Here is an 18,306-nt window from a genome sequence, read left to right as displayed (position 1 = left end):
AATCACCAGAGGAGCACCGTATGCGGTGGGGGCTCCCTGATATCCAACACTGCTTCGATCAATCGCGTGAGTTCGTGGAAATGCCGATTCGGTCTCGAGATGCGTCGATGCTGCAAGCTGAGCTGCCCTCTGAAGACCCAACGGAGCTGGGACAGCTGGTGGTGGACGATTCCGATGGCGATGGAGAAGAAGAAAATCCTTTGACAAAGACAGGCAGTGCCTTGAATGTCGTTCGAACCAAGTTGATACGTCACATCTCTCATGAGAACGAGCCAAACCGCCGGTCTCGAGCATCTGCGGGCCACAGCCAAGAAGAGGTTGCTCGAAGGGCCGAGCTCAGGCGATTTCGGCATCAGAGGATCCAAGAAGAGCTCAAGAACGAAGAAAGCAAAGCCGAGTCAAGCAGCACGTCTCATCGTAGCACTCGCTATCTTTCCCCCCTTATTGACGCTGGACAACCGAGAGTTGGTCCCAGGGATGCCTTGGAGTTTACAGTTGCAGACGCGCATCTGAATACAACACAACCGCCTTCGACACAAGATGCGCAATCTACCGAAACTCAACACAAAGAAGCATGCGACTCCTCGCAAGATCAAGGCGGGGTGTTGAAACCTCCTGTTACACTAGCATTATCTGGCGTGGAGAGCTGGGATCAAGCCCCCCCTTTACGGCCACCCAGTACGCACAGCTCTACATCTCAAAAGTTGACAGGATGCTCGGTCAATGTGCCTCGTCTAGGACGTTTTTTGGGTGCAGATAATGAGTTCGATATTCGCCATGGTGCTCATGCTTGGGAGGAACAGTCTGCTCTTGGCATCTGGCTTGCTGCCCAGGGTTTGCAATCACGAAGCAGCTCCGTCCGCCCCGGAGGCAGCGATACGAATGATAGGAGTCTTGGGAATCAAGTTTTCTCACCCCAGGAAGATTTTGGCGGGATCGATAGTACCGTAGAGGCTCTATTTCCGACTCGTTGTCGAGTCACTGATGTGGAAGAGCTTCACGATCAAAATAATTCGTTCGAGAGCGTATCATTCGAATCAAGCTTGCCCAATAACCGTGTGCAAAGCGAGGCTAATGCTACCTTGCTTGGCCGGAATTTGCTCTTGAAACCAGATACCTTGGATATTGCCATATCGAGACCCGTTGATCCCAGCTCTTCCGACTATCCTTCGGTTCTTCCCAGCTTCCAGCCCAGCCCGGATCGGTCTCAATCCAATTTACATCATCTTAGTGCAGAGGATTTAGAGAGCCTTGAGCTTTCGCCCTTTAGCTGTGAGCGCATTCTCTACTTTGTTTCATTTTTATCGTGTGCTGTACATTATTAATGAAGGTTATTATAGGGAGAGGCAACTTCTCCGTCATTAGAAGCAACCATGCATCCGAAGGAATGAGCTCATATGCCACAGCGGAAGAGAACATCCTGTTCTCCGATAATGATGCTAGCACTACTCAGATCAATTGTCCTACAGCACAGGCCTCTGTCGATGGACCATCTTTGGTCTACTCTGGTGCTGCGAGGATTCGGCAACGAGACGTCAAGATGCAGACGATTGGGACAAGGCTTGGTGACGCTCTGTCCCATAATAAGTCATCCCTGAACTTCGGCAGCCGCTTCAAGGAAGAGTTTCATCCAGGTTCTATTGGATCAGGCCGCCGATCATTCATGGCAAAAATGAATCTTTCCGTCCCAAGGAGATCTAAATTCAGCTCCAATAGCTTTGGTACGGCGCAAAGTAGACACTACTCAACTGAAAGAAGCTCATGGGCTCTGGGACGCGAGGAATCGAATATTTTGCGACTGGAGACTCCTACTGGTGGATCGTCGACCTTTAATAAACAAGAAGATTCTTTCTCGCCGATTGACTTGAGCCCGACCGCACTTGCTCGTGTACACGACTACCAGAACTCATTCATATCACGGCAGTCAGGAGGTTTTGACACCTCTAGACTCACACCACACTCAGAGCTCTTATTGGACGAAGCTCAAAGTCCTTCGCGTCGGATTCTCCAGCAATGGACGACCAATCTCCAAGGCACATTTTCGCCCAACTCTACCCCAAAACCCGGCCAACCATCCAAGACCGCTAAACGGCTGACCAAGATACCCCCCCTACAGCCACACACCCTCCAAGCTTGTGAAGAAAGAATTACAAACGCCAATCTTCAACAACAACAGATAGATGGTAGCCGGAATTTGGCTGAAAACGGTTCGCTTTCGGAGCCAACATCACGCTTTCGAACTGGCAAGTTCGGAAAGGCTGTGAAGTCTGGGTTGAAGAAACTTTTGCCGTCCCACGACAATGAGAACCAAGCCCAGTTTTTTCAAATTCCCGAAAACCAGCGAGGGCATGATAAAAACGAAAAGCGCTTAGGACACAAGACCGTGAGAATGGATACACCAACTATCGCAAGTGAGCACCAAAACTTTGCATCGAAAGGGGCGGCTGGATATGGCGCCGCATATTCAAAGCAGTACTTGCCTGCGGAAGTAGACTATTGCCACCAGCCACCTGTAGTGAAGCTCGGAAATGCTATTGATCTTGAATATTCGAAAGAAGTTGATGGAGTTACTACGGATCTGGAAGCGCAGGAGCCAGTTGACGAGTCCAGCCAGAGTCACCACGAGAGAGATGAATTGATGAGTGACGTCCCTGTGCGACCATGGAGAAGGCTGACATCCAAGGAAGAGAAAGATAGCAACCATGAAGGAACTGATTCAACATCGGCCTCCAGCGAGATACGGGCTCTTCGACGTTGGAAATCGGCATTGGATGTACCGACAAACAGGAAGCCGTCTTTAGCCTGTACTGGCCAATCCATGGCACAATCTCTTAGCTTGAGCAATCTTAGAGCTTAGTAGGAAGTGGACGACACGAGTACAAATTTTACACGGGGAAGTCAGGTTCAGAGAGTGATTGCGGTTCTGTTACCTTGATTTGAAGCATATTAGCAAGAATACTATGAAGAGATGGATATGCGATATCACATTGATGGGCATGAGACTCTTCCAGAACTGCATGCAGCAGATGAAAAGGAAAATGGCCCAGAATATGTTAAAGGCCGCTTGTATAATATAACTAGGTAGCTAGCCTCGGTCAACTATTGAAAACATACCATAGACCGTCATATATCGTACTCTACCACAATAAAGTACTTTGTGATGCTTAATCCTCCCAACAGATCCCCAGATGATAACAATAGCCTCAATAGTCTTGCCATTCATTGATCTGATGCTTTGCGTTTCGCACTGTCATTGATGGAGAGGTATATGAGACCCGTGGTTTTGTGTGAGAGGCATTAGGCGGTTGAATGATGGGAAAATTCTAGAGGCACACGTAAAAGATTGCGCTGGCATTCATTTTGGAAAAGAAACCACGATATATTCGCCATGCAATAAAATTTGTTTGTAGAAGACCTCTAAGTGAATAACACTCGTCACCTATGATGTATGAGTTGAAGATTATCCTTAACTGCTCCACTGATTATTCTAGTATAACTTTGGTTCGTATTATTTTGGCATAATCGGATAATTTTGTGTTCTCCTTCAAGTTGCGGACCAGCATATAAAATATACAACAGCAGCCGCCGCGTTGTTGTGCGCGAGTGTAGAGCAGTCTCGGGGGTGAAAGGAGTTTGTTGGGTCGATGTCGCATGTCTCGTCACGTCTCCAAGTTGATTTGCTTGCCGAATCTTGCATAAAGCTCGACCTTGAGCTGTGACATCTCGTCTTCGATGGTGCCAAGCTTTTCTTCCAGCTTTTCGGTCTCTTCGTCTATTCTCGTTGTTGCGGTGCTAAGCATCTCTTGTGCTTGTTCGAGAGGGAGGTGGAAAAAGGCGTCGCCGATTTTGTATCTGGGGAAACCACAGGTAAGCCAAGGTTTTCATTCACGTCATGACCAAAGCGCACTGTATCTTTTCATCCTCATCTGCAAGTTCGAGTTCGGTGGAGATGTCATCCAGCTCTTCCTTTTCCTTCTGCAGCGCAATTGTCAGCCATATCTCCGGGTGTTGCATGGCGTCGTGTTCCATACGCTCTTGAGCTGCAGCTCCTCCTTCAAGGCAAGCTCTCGCTGGTGTAGCCGACTGAATCTGTTGATCTTGTCCTGGTCTTCTCGTCGAACCTCGACCTCGTCTGCGGCTTCGTCTTCCTTGGAGAGCTAAAAAGAGCTGTAAGTCGAGGCGCGTTGCATAGAGGAATCATTCGACATACCATGCGGCGCTGCATTATTGAAGCCATGGTTGCAATGATGCCGAGACCGATCTCGACTTCCTCTGATAAGTCTGACTGCCTTATACAAGTCAAAGCAACGATTATCTGGTACGAAACTGGCCCTGAGGAAATGGTGGGGTATGAAACTATGGTGGGGTCACTGTGTGTGTTTTACAGTGTTTAAGCCAGATATGCACCGTATGTCCAATTGGAAAATAAGTGCCGGAACACCAGTCACTAACGGATTTGGGAGACGCGCTGTTGAGACAACAAGCATGACATCTGCATCTGCATAGGAGGCGCCAGAAAGCGAAACCAGACGGCCACGATGGTGGCGGGCAAAAAGCCTTACCCCAAGGCTACCTTGAAGAAGATTGTCAAGGCGCATGCGGGCATGAGCATTAGAAAAAACACCGACATCACGGTATGGTCTCGGGTGACGCGTTTCCCGTCAGTAGATGCGGCACTAACAACATCACTAGATCTATCTCAACTATGTTTTGTTTATGAACAGGTGTGTCTTTATTTTGGACAGTCGGCAACTACAGAGCGAGCTTTTAATTGAGGTTTGGATGTTGACAATGTCTTGCAGATTAGTCAAAGAGGCCGCTATTCATGCAAAACAGTCGGGAGAACGTGGGTTGACTGCTCGGAGCGTGAGAAAGGCAACTCGAGTATGCTTCCTGAAATCCATGACTGAAAGCTACACACACTGCACAGACTAATACGGCGAATAGGATGCTTTGGCTAAGTTCAAAGGCTGACCTTGGATTCCTATGAAAAGAAACAAGGGCATGGCTGTTTTGCGATTGAGATGCTTTGTGGCTGGAGCTTGGCTTCTACATGTTACAATGGCTGCAAATGCCGATGTCTCATGAGAAAGCTTAGGTGGGCCATGGTAAGCCTCAAGGAATCAGCCCCTTTTGCCAAAACTTGGGTCCGTAATGAAATGGCGTGCTCTCTATCTTGAGGCTACCGGCTGTTGAGAAACGCACCCCTCCCACGGGGCTCTAATCAATGCGCATGGAATATGATTTTGATGAAGAATTGTGACGGAAAACTGCTGGTAAAACATTGTATATACCTCAAATAGAGGCTGAAAGTAGCAGAGATAGGACGTCTTTAGTGATAGAATAAATGAAAAATAACCCGAGGCTGTGATAGTTCATGAGTCGTCAGGCCCAACTACACTCAGGCTACATGCACCTATGGAGTCACTGGTGCGGAATTGGTGCCTCATCATATCCCGCCGTGTTTACTTGGTTGACCTGACAATTGGAGAGCACGTGAGGATGCATTGAGCGAGAGAACGTCAACAAACAGGTTCCGTTTGCTGCCTATTCCTGTGCGACAATGAGCAATTGAGCTGTGCCAGTAGCCATTGGCAGTATTTAGCAGTGCTGGCAGTGCTGGACCGCCTGTTTGTATCAAGTGAGGCTTGAATTGCAGCCTGAGCCCTTCTGTTTGATTCTAGAAGAGCAACGTCCCGCACTGCCATTTCGGGGGGACAGACACAGTGACAGCTGCCGGCTGCACAGGGGGGGTGCCTCTAGGCTCTAAAAGCTTCACTACGCCTTCAGCCTGGCCACGCCTTGGTACCTTAAAAGTCCAGTGCTAAAAAAACGACAACCCGACACAAACAAAACCTCCTCCACACCTCATTACTTCCCCCCTCAAGAATCCTCCATCTCCAAACTCTGCACAGTTACTTGACATTGTTTCCCTGCCGCCCAATTCCATCCCCTAAGACCTGAACGCTGCGTTTTGAACCCCGCGTTCGCATCGTATTACTACCGTCCACCAGCCTTGCGCGCATCAACGTTTAGTGGACGAGCACACACGACACAAACCCACGATTGTCGTATTGACGTTGCGAGCACCTTTTTGCCATCGTCTTTACGCCCTCCCTTCAACATGGCTGCTCCAGCTCCCCAAGCTGCCGTCTCCAAGTCGGCCAAAAAGAAGGCTGCCAAGGTCCAGGCCCGTACCGAGTCCCCGGCTCCCAGCACCGAGTCCGCCCCCACCGACAAGGTAGCTGAGGCTCAGGACGATGCCTTCGAAAGCCCTTACATCAAGGAGCTGCAAAAGTAAGACATTGCGGGCCACTCGCGAGCTTGCCCTCCCCCCCAATACCGCGAATGCGGCTGCTGACAAGATGGCACAGGAACATTCGCAACACGGCCAAGAAGCTGGTAGGTCCCCACTCTGCGTCATACCCTGGCCACCGTTGAGCATCATAGAACTGACCTTTCGTTTTTGTGTAGACCAACGCCTCCAAGACTGATTCGCTTCTCGCCCAGCACCCCGGCAAATCTCTCGATGAACTCGTCGCCGAAAAGATCCTCAATACCGACCAAAAGACCCAGATTCAGAAGAAGCCTGCTCTCCAGGCTGCCCTGGCCCAGTATGAGGAGCAGCTTGCTCAATATCAGAAAATCCACGAGCAGTACCAGACACGAGCGGCGGCCGACAAGGCAGAATGGGCCAAGTCTCTCGAGAAGACCAAGGAGGAGGCGATCAGTGAAGCCAAGGCTGATTCTGAGAGCTCTCTCAAGTCCAAGCTTCTTGTTCTGTCACAATTCTTGCGTCTGGCAGCCTACCGCCGCGAGGAATCTCAGGAGCCGGACTCGGATGAGAGCCAAGCCATTGAGGGCGTGCTGCTTGCCATTTACTCTGGCGATGATAATGCCGTCTCAGCCATGCAGAAGCTGATTGAGGGATCTGACGACCAAATCTTCAGCGTCCCTGGAGAGCAGCTCCAAACAACTTGTATGTGGAACGACAAAAGATGGGCGTTACTGGAATCTGCTACTAACTACAATAGATGCCTCCGTCAAGACACTGGCAGAAAACTACAACGCCCCAGCCTATACCGAGGCTGCAGCTGAAGGACAGCCAGCAGCCGAGATTGTGTCCGACCCGACCATTGCAAACGAGGCCGCAACTGAGATTGCAGCTGGAGACGGCATCCTGGCCAACGGTCATGAACATGTGGAACCCGAGCCTGCTTCCAATGGTCTTGCTAATGCCAACGTTGCGGATGAGGCTGCCAATGCAGTTGCTGAGAGCCACTGGGATACCAGCAACCACGACATCTCCCTTTCCCAGGAGTGGGTTGATGTAGGAGCCATCCCAGCCGAGACAACTGAGCCTGAGCCTGAGGCTAGCGCAGAGGTCGCTACCCCTGATGCTAAGAAGCAATCTTGGGCTGACGACCACCCTGATCCCGTCGCTGAGGTACGTGTTTTGCATCATTCTGACTCCTCTTGCCTGTTCAAGCGAATTTAGCTAACACACTCCACTCTAGGCTCCGTCTGCACCAGCCGATGCCAACGATGGATTCCACCAAGTCCAGCGCAACCGGGGACGACAGGACCGTGAGGGCAGCGGAGGACGTGGACGCGGTCGTGGTGACTGGCGCGGTCGAGGTGGCTTCCGAGGAGATGGCCGTGGACGTGGCCGAGGACGCGGTGATCGAGGTGGTGACCGTGGCGGAGTCCCTTTCCGGGGACCTCGTCGCAACGAGTCGTAGAGCTCCGGCTCACGGTTCGTGGGTAAGTTCTGATCTCTTGCTTCTCTGCACACCCGTTGGAGGTGATTTGTACATTACGACATGATGGCGTTACCTGGTTTCTCCGGCCGTGTTGGCGGAGCTGAGTTAAGGCGACTTTTAGGCATTGCATTGGAACTTGTCAAAAAGGCAGGTCTCGGGTTCTTTTTGGCGGAAGGGGATGGTTGGGGCGGCTTCTTTCAATAAGCACCTTTGTAAATCCCTCATGGCTCTTAGGAAGTGCAGCATCTTTGAAGCAGGCTACTGGTATTCATAAGTAGTAGAAAACTATATAACAAAAAGTTTGCCCACGAAACATTGTTGCTGCTCTACTTGTCTTCATGCTTTCTTCCCCAGGTTTTCTTTGTTATTATTAGCACAAGTGCCCAATTAATTGAACGTGTTTTTCTGACAGGACCCCTCCATTTTGAGTGCCGACACTTACCGTGATCGGGCGCGTTAGTACCAAATAGGCAGTACCTTATTATTGTACGCCACCTGGCCTTATCCGCTATCAGCCTCGCAGATGTTCGACTGGCCTAATTGAGCAGCCTCTCAGCTGCCGTCATTGAAACTTGTCCTCTTCTCACGGCCAAGTCTTTGAAACCCGCTAGGGTGTCAGTTGAGGCCACATCTGCGGTCCGAAGCATTCTTTTCTAAGCTGGAAAGTTCTTTGTTATAAAGCCCGACTGGATTTCCGCTCCTTGACTCTCCTGCAGTCCCGAGGGCTTGTATCTTTGCTGGGCCTGGACGGCTGCTTCGCTATCCAGGTTTCGCTGTTTTGGACAGCGTCTTCTTTCAAGAGCCAGCGAATTACACTTACACACAACCACAAACATGACATCACAACGCCGTTCACCGTTACTGATGCTCCTAGGAGCCATCTTCTTCTTATCCACCAATGTCCTGGCCGCCGCAGCCGTTCTCGGAGTCGATCTGGGCACCGAGTACATCAAGGCTGCGCTGGTAAAGCCTGGCATCCCGCTTGAGATTGTGCTTACAAAAGACTCTCGACGAAAAGAAACCTCCGCCGTTGCTTTCAAGCCTTCAAAAGGCGCCGTAGCTGAGGGCCAGTATCCCGAGCGCAACTATGGCGCTGACGCAATGGCCATTGCCGCACGATTCCCCGGCGAAGTATACCCGAATCTGAAGCCCCTCCTCGGACTCCCAGTGGGAGATGCGATTGTCCAAGAATACGCGGCCAGACATCCTGCGTTGAAGCTCCAGGCGCATGCCACAAGAGGGACCGCTGCGTTCAAGACGGAGACTTTGACTGCTGAGGAAGAGGCTTGGATGGTGGAGGAGCTTCTGGCCATGGAACTTCAAAGCATCCAGAAGAACGCAGAAGTTACTGCTGGCGGCGACTCTTCGATCCGCTCAATCGTTCTCACCGTACCGCCGTTCTATACCATTGAAGAGAAGCGAGCCCTGCAAATGGCAGCGGAACTGGCTGGCTTCAAGGTTCTCAGCCTGGTTAGCGAAGGTCTGGCCGTGGGCCTCAACTACGCCACCAGTCGCCAATTCCCCAACATCAACGAAGGCGCCAAACCGGAATATCATCTGGTCTTTGACATGGGAGCGGGATCGACTACCGCCACTGTAATGAGATTTCAGAGCCGTACCGTCAAGGATGTTGGCAAGTTCAACAAGACGGTGCAAGAGATCCAGGTTCTTGGCAGTGGCTGGGACAGGACCCTTGGTGGAGATTCTCTCAACTCATTGATTGTTGATGACATGATTTCTCAGTTTGTGGAATCCAAGGGCGCTCAGAAAATCTCGGCAACCGCTGAGCAAGTTCACTCTCATGGCCGCGCCGTTGCAAAGCTGAGCAAGGAAGCTGAGCGCCTTCGTCATGTTTTGAGCGCCAACCAGAACACCCAGGCCAGCTTTGAGGGGCTGTACGAGGATGTCGACTTCAAATACAAGATTTCTCGACCTGACTTTGAGACTATGGCGGAGGGCCATGTGGAGCGAGTTGCCGCTGCCATTAAGGAGGCTCTGAAAGCAGCTAACCTCGAAATTGGCGATCTCACGTCTGTCATCCTTCACGGTGGTGCAACTCGTACTCCATTTGTACAAAAGGCACTTGAGAAGGCCCTTGGCTCTGGAGACAAAATTCGATCAAACGTAAACTCTGATGAGGCTGCCGTATTCGGTGCGGCTTTCCGAGCTGCCGAGCTCAGCCCAAGCTTCCGCGTGAAGGAAATTAGGATTTCAGAGGGTGCCCAGTACCCAGCCGGCATTACCTGGAAAGCAGCCAACGGCAAAGTACAACGCCAGAGACTCTGGACAGCCCCTTCGCCCCTCGGTGGCCCGGCCAAGGAGATTACTTTCACTGAGCAAGAGGACTTTACTGGTTCATTTTATCAGCAAGTTGATACCGAGGACAAAATTGCCAAGACTTTCTCGACCAAGAACCTAACTGCAACTGTCGCGGCTCTCAAGGAAAAGTATCCCACGTGCGCCGACACCGGCGTTCAGTTCAAGGCTGCGGTTAAGCTTCGTACTGAGAACGGCGAAGTCGAGATCGTCAAGGCCGTAGTCGAATGTGAGGCTGAAGTGACTGAGAAAGAGGGCTTCGTTGACGGCGTTAAGAATCTTTTTGGTTTCGGTAAGAAGGACCAGAAGCCCCTTGGCGAAGGAGACAAGGACAGTGCCGAAGCATCAGAAGATGCCGAAGCCAAGGCTGAAGAGGCCAGCTCGGATGCCAAGTCAGCTTCTACCAGCAGCACCAAATCCGGAGAGGCGGCTCAGTCCACAGATGCCGCAAAGGAGGAAGTCAAGAAGAAGCAGATTGTATCCATTCCTGTTGACATTACACTGGAGAAGGCTGGAATCCCACAGCTGACCAAGGCTGAGTGGACCAAGGCTAAGGATCGATTGAAGGCATTCGCAGCCTCTGACAAGGCAAGAGTGCAGCGCGAGGAGGCATTGAACCAGCTTGAAGCATACACATACAGGGTCCGCGATCTTGTCGACAACGAGGCCTTCATCTCGGCATCTACTGAGGAGGAGCGACAGACACTGGCCGAAAAGGCTAGCGAAGCCAGTGATTGGCTCTACGAGGAGGGAGATGCAGCCACGAAAGCCGACTTTGTTGCCAAACTTAAGGTTCTCCAAGACCTTGTGGGACCAATTCAGAGCCGCCTAGATGAGGCTGAACGGCGACCTGGGCTGATTACTGAATTGAGGAACATTCTCAACACTACGGACGTATTTATCAACACTGTGCGTGCACAGATCTCTGCATACGACGAGTGGAAAGCCACAGCCTCCGCCAAAGAAGCCGAATCTGCGACCTCTAGTACTGCTGCTGAAACACCAAGCACCGGCTTTGAGGACCTAGAGGATGATGATGAAAGTTCCAAGGACGCAGAAGAGAAGCCCACTAAAGAAGAGGTGGTGCCTCCGCTACACAACTCTGAGGAAATAGACGGCCTCGAGGTTCTCTACAAGGAGACACTGGATTGGCTTAACAAGCTCGAAGTTGAGCAGACGGGCATTCCTCTCACCCAGGATCCTGTCCTCAAGGTTAGCGAACTGGTTGCCAAACGTGATGCGCTCGACAAGGCCAGCTTGGACCTCGCACTGAAGAGCTACAACCAATACCAGAAGAACAAGCCCAAGAAGCCCACCAAGAGCAAGAAGGCGAAGAAGGACAAGACAAAGAGTGGTGAAAAGGCCACCCCCACCTTTGAGTTTCCTGAGGGAAGCACGCCTCTCTCTAGCGAGGAGCTGGAAGAGTTGGTCAAGCAGTATATGAAGGAGGAGGAGGATGCCCGCAGAAACGCGGAAGACACAGCGAAGCCGGAGCATGATGAGCTCTAGGCGGAAGGCGTTTTGATACACTGGGATTGAAGTAAATACTTGGGTCGTATGATAAAAAAAAAGTCAAAGTACCTATATAGATGCGGTATTCTGGATTTTGAATGATATAAATGCATGACAAGGACGTTTTCTTCGGGCACATGTGACAGCTGACTTTCAATAGCCATTCGTATAGAAGCAAATGAGCTGCTAGGAGTGCTTAACATACAGACCAGATTCAGATTTCCCGTATCGATTGTCGCTGTAGTGTAACCATAGAGGACCATCCACACATGTTTCTCTATATGTGACTGTAAATCATTATTTGGATGGATAGGCATAAGTTGAAGATTGTGCACACATAACTTTTCATGTTACTCACGGAGATCAGACTACATGTACCAACCGGTCCCCTGAAGAGCTAAGTTCAGCAAATACCCGGCGTGTTTCTTCTGATTTGGTCTTCCTGCTGTATATTTGAGGCGGCCATTGAAGGTCCATAGCCGTTATCTGGATTAAGCGATGGTTTGTTGGTTTTCAATGACATCCGGTGCATATTCTCAGAGAGAGAATAGTTAGAGTAGTTCCATCAGGGGTCTCCAAATAGGCATGTATGCATTAAAAGAAAACTCATATTCAGAGGATAAGGGGCTCAATATATTCCCAGGCGGTGATAATGATAAGATAATAGCCATATAGGTGCTCGCTTGGTGCGGCAGATGGCAGCCGGGCAACGGCAGGCGGCAGTGAATCACACCCGACAGGAACCTTCCCCCGTTGCGAGACTACCCTCTACAAGTTTCATCCTGCATCTGTACAACATTGTGAGATTTGCTTCTTTTCTACCGCTTTCCTCCCCTTTAACTCCTTTGATTCTCCTCAAATCTGGCCACGAAAGGCGTCACCAAGCCAGCATATCGCGTATCAGATCCAGTGTCGTCCACCCGAATTCTTTTTCTTCTCTAGAGCAAACGATCCGAAACTGTGAGGGTGAATCATGTGGCACTGCAAACTCTTCCTCTTGCTCGTTCCTTTGTGGACATTGACCGCGGTTGTTGCTTCTCCACACGCCAATGGATTCTCTCTCGCCGTGAACCCCAAAGCAGACGCCTCTCGGAATTTTGTACGTGATTGGGCTGCTGCCCGGCACAAATGGGGCAGGGGGGTGCCCAGAGAGATTGCGACGGCCTTTTCTCTGAGTGACAGTCGTGAGTCCTTGTCTGATTTGAGTGTTTCCTTGAGATGAGATCTAACTTTGTGCAGTTGGCATTGTCGATGTCGAACCTATGGGAAGCGACGATATCTACGTAGCCGATGTGCAGATTGGAAGTCCCCCACAGACATTGAAATTGGCCCTGGATACTGGATCTTCAGACTTGTAAGTTGAGACGTTACGTTACAGCTGACCAGTTTCCCAAATGCTGATATACATCTTCAAGGTGGATCCAATCAACCGATACTACATATCGTGTCAACGAAAAGGGTCCATGGGCTCCTCGATATCACCCAAACGACTCTACAACAGCTCATCTCATCCAAGATGCCAGATGGTCGGTGCAATATTGTAAGTTTAAGCTGAAGAGCCACCCAGTAGTATAAAGATCACCCCTTACTGACCTATCCCATAGTGGACGGCACCGCAGCTGATGGCATTGTCTATCATGACACGGTCTCGCTAGGCGACTTCAAAGTCGTAAATGTAACTGTTCAGTCTGCGAAAATGGTCACCAGCCGTTTTGAGGAGGAAATCGAATTGAGTGGCATCTTGGGCTTAGCCAAGAGACTACCAAACAACATTGAACCGCCGGCACCGTCTTTCCTTAGCTTGTTGCGGCAACAGCTCCGACATCAGGTTTTTGGTGTTGACTTGAACAGAAACGCCTCGGGAGTCTTTACTTTTGGCTACATCAATGAAAGCCGGGCCTCGGGAGAAATCGTATGGGTCGACACTGACCCTGACAGCCCCCATTGGGACGTCGAGTTCAATCTCACCACCTGGGGGGAGACGACCACGCCATGGTACTCGCAGAAGTTTACAGCCACCATCGATACCGGCACTACCTTGATGTTCTTGCCCGATAATTTGGCCAGCGGATACTGGTTCACGATCCCAGGCATGAAGGTCGACGAAAGGCTGGCGAATGCCTTCACCTTCCCCTGTGAGGTCGCCAAAGATTTGCCCAACCTCATGCTCAAAATGCCCGGCAGCAGCCGTACTCTCACCATTCCAGGCCCGTACCTTAACTACGGTCCTGTTGAGATTGATCCATCCTATTGCTGGGGAGGAATGCAGAGCGCCGAGGATCTATCCGTGACTGTCCTGGGGGATATTATGCTGAAGGCTCTGTACCTGGCATTTGATCTTGAAAGGGGGCGAGTAGGATTTGCCAACAAGCATCTGCATGATGTCTAGTGACAGATTCAATATCGTGGCTCCTCACAAAGCTAGGTTTGAGATTTCTTGATTTCCTATGAGAATTGGAATGAGCCTACTCTCAGTATCATGCTATCTCAGTATCATGTTAATTTAGAAGAAATGCAGACTTCTTTGATATGCATGGTTTTTGAAGTTCTCAAAAGGCTGGATGTATAGCAAGACCTGATATTTGCGAAAATGTATCAAGTTCAATGACTTGCATAGTCACCACTCAAGCTGCTTATGGTGTGAAACCATACGCACAATATGGAAAGGATCCCTTGTAGAGTATTTATAGCTTTCTGTATTGCATTCATCCTAAAAGTGGTATATACAAATGCACTCCCCAGCCCGTCATCATTGGGAGAGGCCAACGAATGGTTTCCTCCTGTGCCGTGGACCCCATCCATCTAGCCATCCCATCCAATTGCCCCCCTAGTAGCCCATTTCGTTTCAAAAAGAAACATGTTTTGCATGTGTGCATTAATGTGGTATAATGTATGTGGTATGTAAAGTTTGGTGAGCACGCGCGCGAAACGGACTCGACCAAGGCGTATGTCGAACACGCCTCTTTTTGTATTATAAGGAAATAATGGGGGATTTAAAAGCAAAAGGGCAAAAAACACAACGACGGGAAAAAACAAGGATGCAGCTTCCATTCTGGAAGAACAGTGGTTTGTGGTGAACCTGTAAAAACGCCGGAGGAAAACGTGTCGTTGAAACGAATGTATGCCGGAGGAAAGAGTTTCTCTGGGTCCGATTCAGGTTTGTGAGATGCGTGAGGTTTGGAGTTTTTTATTGTTTTGTTTTTGTTTTGTTTGTTTACCTGAGCTGAACGAGAGCGGTGTGGGGAGAATAAAAGACAAGAAAAGCGGTTTGCACAATTGATGGCGTCTTTGATTGTTTGTCGTATCAAGTCCAGGCTCCTTGGGGTCGTTTCCATGTTGTCGATAACCTGGGAGAGAAAAGGTATGTGAGGGTTTGGCGTGGAAGGGCCCAACCGGAGGAGACCATTGTCGTAAGACGGCGCATCAGAGGAAAAACAAGTGCAGACTTGAGTTCTTTTTTTTGTTCCTTGTTGATTTTATATATTTTTACTCGCGATCACCATCTTCAATGGGAGAGAGAAACCAAAAAGTCAGCGGGGGCCGTCGTCCATTAAATCGGCTCGGGTGACAACGTAATATTCACCTTCACTGGCCCCGGGGGTTGGAGGCATGTCACCAGAGCTGGGGGCTTGCTGGACCGGCCTTGCGGTTCCTGGCCGCGACCTGGACTTACTGTCGTCTGTGGGTGCTGCAGAGAGAGAAGACGAGGCTTCCTGCTTGGGGGTTTCGGCTTCGGATTCCTTCTGTTGGTCGGCCGGGAGGGCGGCGTTGAGGCGCTGTTCCATCTCGCGGAGGCGGGCCTCTAGTGTGCTGAGCTCTTCGGTGGTTTTGGTGATGTTGTATTTTCTGGACAGTGACATGCACGTGTTAGAGGAGAAAGAGAAAAACATGTCAAGCATGATATATGGTGTCGAGAAGAGGCGATGACGAACCTGGTGTCGTACGACTGCTGGAGCTCGGCCTTGGTTTCGTCGAGGTTGAAGATGTCCTCCAGCTCCAATTGGAAGTTTCTGGCAATGGTTCTGCACGCAATTGAAACATTACAAACGTCAGCCTCTGGTGCGCATCGCATACAAGATGAGACGCCAATGCGTATTTTTTATTTTCATTTTGTTTTTCGGTCGCATTGCGATCGATGCTGTCAAGGATAGGAGAGGTTGACATACGACTGAGGGCGTCGGCCGTTGGGCTGCCAGTTGCGGTCAAGCTCCTCATCTGTGAAAGACATGGTGGCGGTAGACGGAATGAGGGGTTGAGCTGAGAAAAAAAAAGGCCGATACTACGGAGATTGGAAAAGATAAGGAAGAAGAAGTAGAAGAAGAAAAGAAATGAAATAAGGCGAGTGTTGTTGCTAGAGATTTGTTGGATTGGGTATCGATTGATTTGCTTGATGCGCTATACGCGGGAGATGAGATGTCGTCGCTGGGGATGGCAGATACGACGCAAGTGATATCGGAGGGATTGATAGCGGCGGAGGGAGAGGGAAGAAAAAGATTGGGCTCTGCAAAATTGATGAATGTTTCGTCCAGCTATTCTCCCCTTTAACCTGGTTAGATGGCGGAGCCAGGAACAAGCAGAACAAGCAGGGGAAATCGAATCGACAGGGGGGGAAGCCCAAGAAGTTGCAGCAAAAGCAACAGGGAGCTCCAAATTCGAGTGGGCAAGGGGGGCCGCTGATTTGCTGGGCTCCAACGGATGCTAGTCAGTTCGCAGGGCGGTGGTTTTTCTTTTTCTCTTTGGGGTTGGGTTGGGCGCCCCCTCTAAATGATGAGAGACTGAGAGCCGTGGGAATATTAATAGCGACAGCTCAAGTCTGTGATGATGTCGTTCATTCGCTGCAACGGGCACAAGAGGGAAGCGAAAGTGGAGGTTTGACAAAAAGGTTAACTCTAATACGAAGTGTCGTTACCTGAGTGGTGGTGAAGATTGAAATAAAGGGGGAAATGGGATGGAACGCAGCTAAAATAGATCCAAGAAGGCAAGTTGGTTTATTATGTACAACAGACCAGCACTAGTATCTAATACAGCAGCCGCCGTGCAAATGTACGGTAGCAGCCTGGGACATAAATGATTGAATGGAAGGCTGATAATCATCATGTCTCGCCTCAAAAAAAAACTGGCCCTCTGCCTCACATCCAGCCCCGGGATATCACATGCAAGGGTCTGGTGATGGGACCGCCATGGCATGGGCTGACTGCATGCATCAAGTCAAGCTGCGACTCTTGCTCAAGAGACTTTTGGGAAACCCAGGCAAGCAAGACAAAAAAAGGCACGGGATTCCGCCCAACACCAACACCATGGAAAAGGAAAAAGAGAGCGAGACCTAAAAGTCAAATGCAACCCCCCCAGTCAGGCATTCCCAATCTATGCACTACAGCCACTAGCTCTGATACTCGGGGCGGGTCATTTGATGCATGAGGGCGCCATCAAATCAATCCGCCAAACCAGCCCTAGAAGGAGGCTGGAATATCGCATCCAGCGGCCATCACCTCGCTTGGCTGTGGCGTCCCATCTCGCTCGCCCTCTCACGAGGTGGCTTAGGAGAGCACGTACCAATAAAACAAAAAGAGGCGAGGAGAATATAGAATAGGGAAAAGAAAAGGGAAAGGCAAGGAAAAGAGAGAATATAGAAGCAAGAGAAAAAGGAACAAGAGAATAGGACTCAACTGAGCATCCATTACATTGGATTTAGGGGCCAGAGGTGGAATTAGGGGTCTGGGAGCAGCTGTCCTTTGACCCTGGATGACATCAGTGGTAATTTTTGGGGCCCCTCAGTAGCGCCCCATTTGGTAGCCGTTGGGGAGGGGCCACGCTGTGTGCTAGTGGTCTTGGCCTAATACAGGCACATTTTGTAGCGGGTGTTACAGGCACGGATAACAGCAGCAAGGCACCGGTGGATGGGATGGATGGATGGATTGATTTGGGGGCATTCAATGTGTGTAACATCGGCTGCCAATCATTTGATGTGCCTGATGTGTCGACAAGCTGAAAATCTGGGAGCGGGACACCTGCATGAGAAAAACAGAAACGGCTTTAGCACCGGTGACTGCATTTGATCCGTCAAGCCACTGGCTGAACTGCTGCCTAGTGGGAGCAAATGCAAGGCTTCTATCAGCTATCAAGAAAACGCCAAAAGAGCGCTGGAGCTTCAAAGGTTGACATCAGCTTGACATGCACATGGTTGCCAACTTCTAAGCACAGCTACGCCAGAAGCTTATTGCTGCTTCTTCATTCCAGCGTGTCCGCAACGTGTCCGGGTGTAGCGTAGCTTCAGTGGCTCTCTCTCTGATGGCCTCGGAACTTGGAACTCTAATAACTGTGTACTCGTACGAGTAGCTGCGGGATTGGCTGGAGCTCCGTTCTGGTCAAATTGTGATGGACGCATGGCTAACGACGCTTTCGTCCAGAGGTAGAGACACGAGGTTTATTGACTGCTCCACCACCGGCTTCTTAGCTGCCTCGCCTTGTACTATTACCTCTACTATTTCCTCTGCCATCTGACTTGTGACGAGAGAGTAAATAACACGGCAATAGCTCATAGTAATAGTATGCAGATCATGATGAGTGTTCCTGTGTCGCCGACAGCTGAGCCGCATTCGCAACGGCATGACTCCATTAATATCCGTCAATTTATATTGGCAACATGTACCATCTACCCCGTGCCCTCTGTGATTTTGCGCTGAGTATCTCGTACTTGTTACCCGTCTGCGTATCG

The 18,306-nt window shown here is 50.2% G+C and overlaps 7 protein-coding genes across 7 annotated transcripts; 5 read left to right on the top strand and 2 right to left on the bottom strand.

Moving 5' to 3' along the window:
* Positions 1-80: 80 nt before the first annotated feature.
* On the top strand, positions 81-2,857 carry T069G_05925 (uncharacterized protein; the record flags this gene model as incomplete). The annotated part of the gene is made up of 2 exons (XM_056173135.1): positions 81-1,272; positions 1,341-2,857. 2 exons carry the CDS (start codon positions 81-83, stop codon positions 2,855-2,857), a joined length of 2,709 nt encoding a protein of 902 aa, XP_056029993.1.
* An 802-nt stretch (positions 2,858-3,659) lies between these two features.
* Positions 3,660-4,237, bottom strand: T069G_05924 (prefoldin subunit domain-containing protein; the record flags this gene model as incomplete). The annotated part of the gene is made up of 4 exons (XM_056173134.1): positions 3,660-3,852; positions 3,908-3,975; positions 4,032-4,157; positions 4,211-4,237. The coding sequence occupies 4 exons, from the start codon at positions 4,235-4,237 to the stop codon at positions 3,660-3,662; spliced, it is 414 nt and encodes a 137-aa protein (XP_056029992.1).
* A 301-nt stretch (positions 4,238-4,538) lies between these two features.
* On the top strand, positions 4,539-4,974 carry T069G_05923 (CENP-W protein domain-containing protein; the record flags this gene model as incomplete). The annotated part of the gene is made up of 4 exons (XM_056173133.1): positions 4,539-4,634; positions 4,693-4,724; positions 4,803-4,884; positions 4,948-4,974. The coding sequence occupies 4 exons, from the start codon at positions 4,539-4,541 to the stop codon at positions 4,972-4,974; spliced, it is 237 nt and encodes a 78-aa protein (XP_056029991.1).
* A 1,150-nt stretch (positions 4,975-6,124) lies between these two features.
* Positions 6,125-7,742, top strand: T069G_05922 (uncharacterized protein; the record flags this gene model as incomplete). Its single annotated transcript, XM_056173132.1, has 6 exons — positions 6,125-6,297; positions 6,375-6,402; positions 6,475-6,979; positions 7,035-7,447; positions 7,518-7,587; positions 7,639-7,742. The coding sequence occupies 6 exons, from the start codon at positions 6,125-6,127 to the stop codon at positions 7,740-7,742; spliced, it is 1,293 nt and encodes a 430-aa protein (XP_056029990.1).
* An 855-nt stretch (positions 7,743-8,597) lies between these two features.
* T069G_05921 (hsp70 protein domain-containing protein) lies at positions 8,598-11,588 on the top strand (the record flags this gene model as incomplete). Its single annotated transcript, XM_056173131.1, has 1 exon — positions 8,598-11,588. One exon carries the CDS (start codon positions 8,598-8,600, stop codon positions 11,586-11,588), a length of 2,991 nt encoding a protein of 996 aa, XP_056029989.1.
* A 976-nt stretch (positions 11,589-12,564) lies between these two features.
* T069G_05920 (eukaryotic aspartyl protease domain-containing protein) lies at positions 12,565-13,980 on the top strand (the record flags this gene model as incomplete). The annotated part of the gene is made up of 4 exons (XM_056173130.1): positions 12,565-12,775; positions 12,831-12,945; positions 13,007-13,131; positions 13,196-13,980. 4 exons carry the CDS (start codon positions 12,565-12,567, stop codon positions 13,978-13,980), a joined length of 1,236 nt encoding a protein of 411 aa, XP_056029988.1.
* A 1,097-nt stretch (positions 13,981-15,077) lies between these two features.
* On the bottom strand, positions 15,078-15,819 carry T069G_05919 (uncharacterized protein; the record flags this gene model as incomplete). Its single annotated transcript, XM_056173129.1, has 4 exons — positions 15,078-15,094; positions 15,175-15,437; positions 15,524-15,613; positions 15,758-15,819. 4 exons carry the CDS (start codon positions 15,817-15,819, stop codon positions 15,078-15,080), a joined length of 432 nt encoding a protein of 143 aa, XP_056029987.1.
* Positions 15,820-18,306: the final 2,487 nt, after the last annotated feature.

Source organism: Trichoderma breve, chromosome 3, assembly GCF_028502605.1.
Source record: "Trichoderma breve strain T069 chromosome 3, whole genome shotgun sequence".
Lineage (NCBI taxonomy): Eukaryota > Fungi > Ascomycota > Sordariomycetes > Hypocreales > Hypocreaceae > Trichoderma > Trichoderma breve.
The sequence above is the reverse complement of the archived record's forward strand: the minus strand, read 5'-3'. Positions and strand labels throughout refer to the sequence as shown.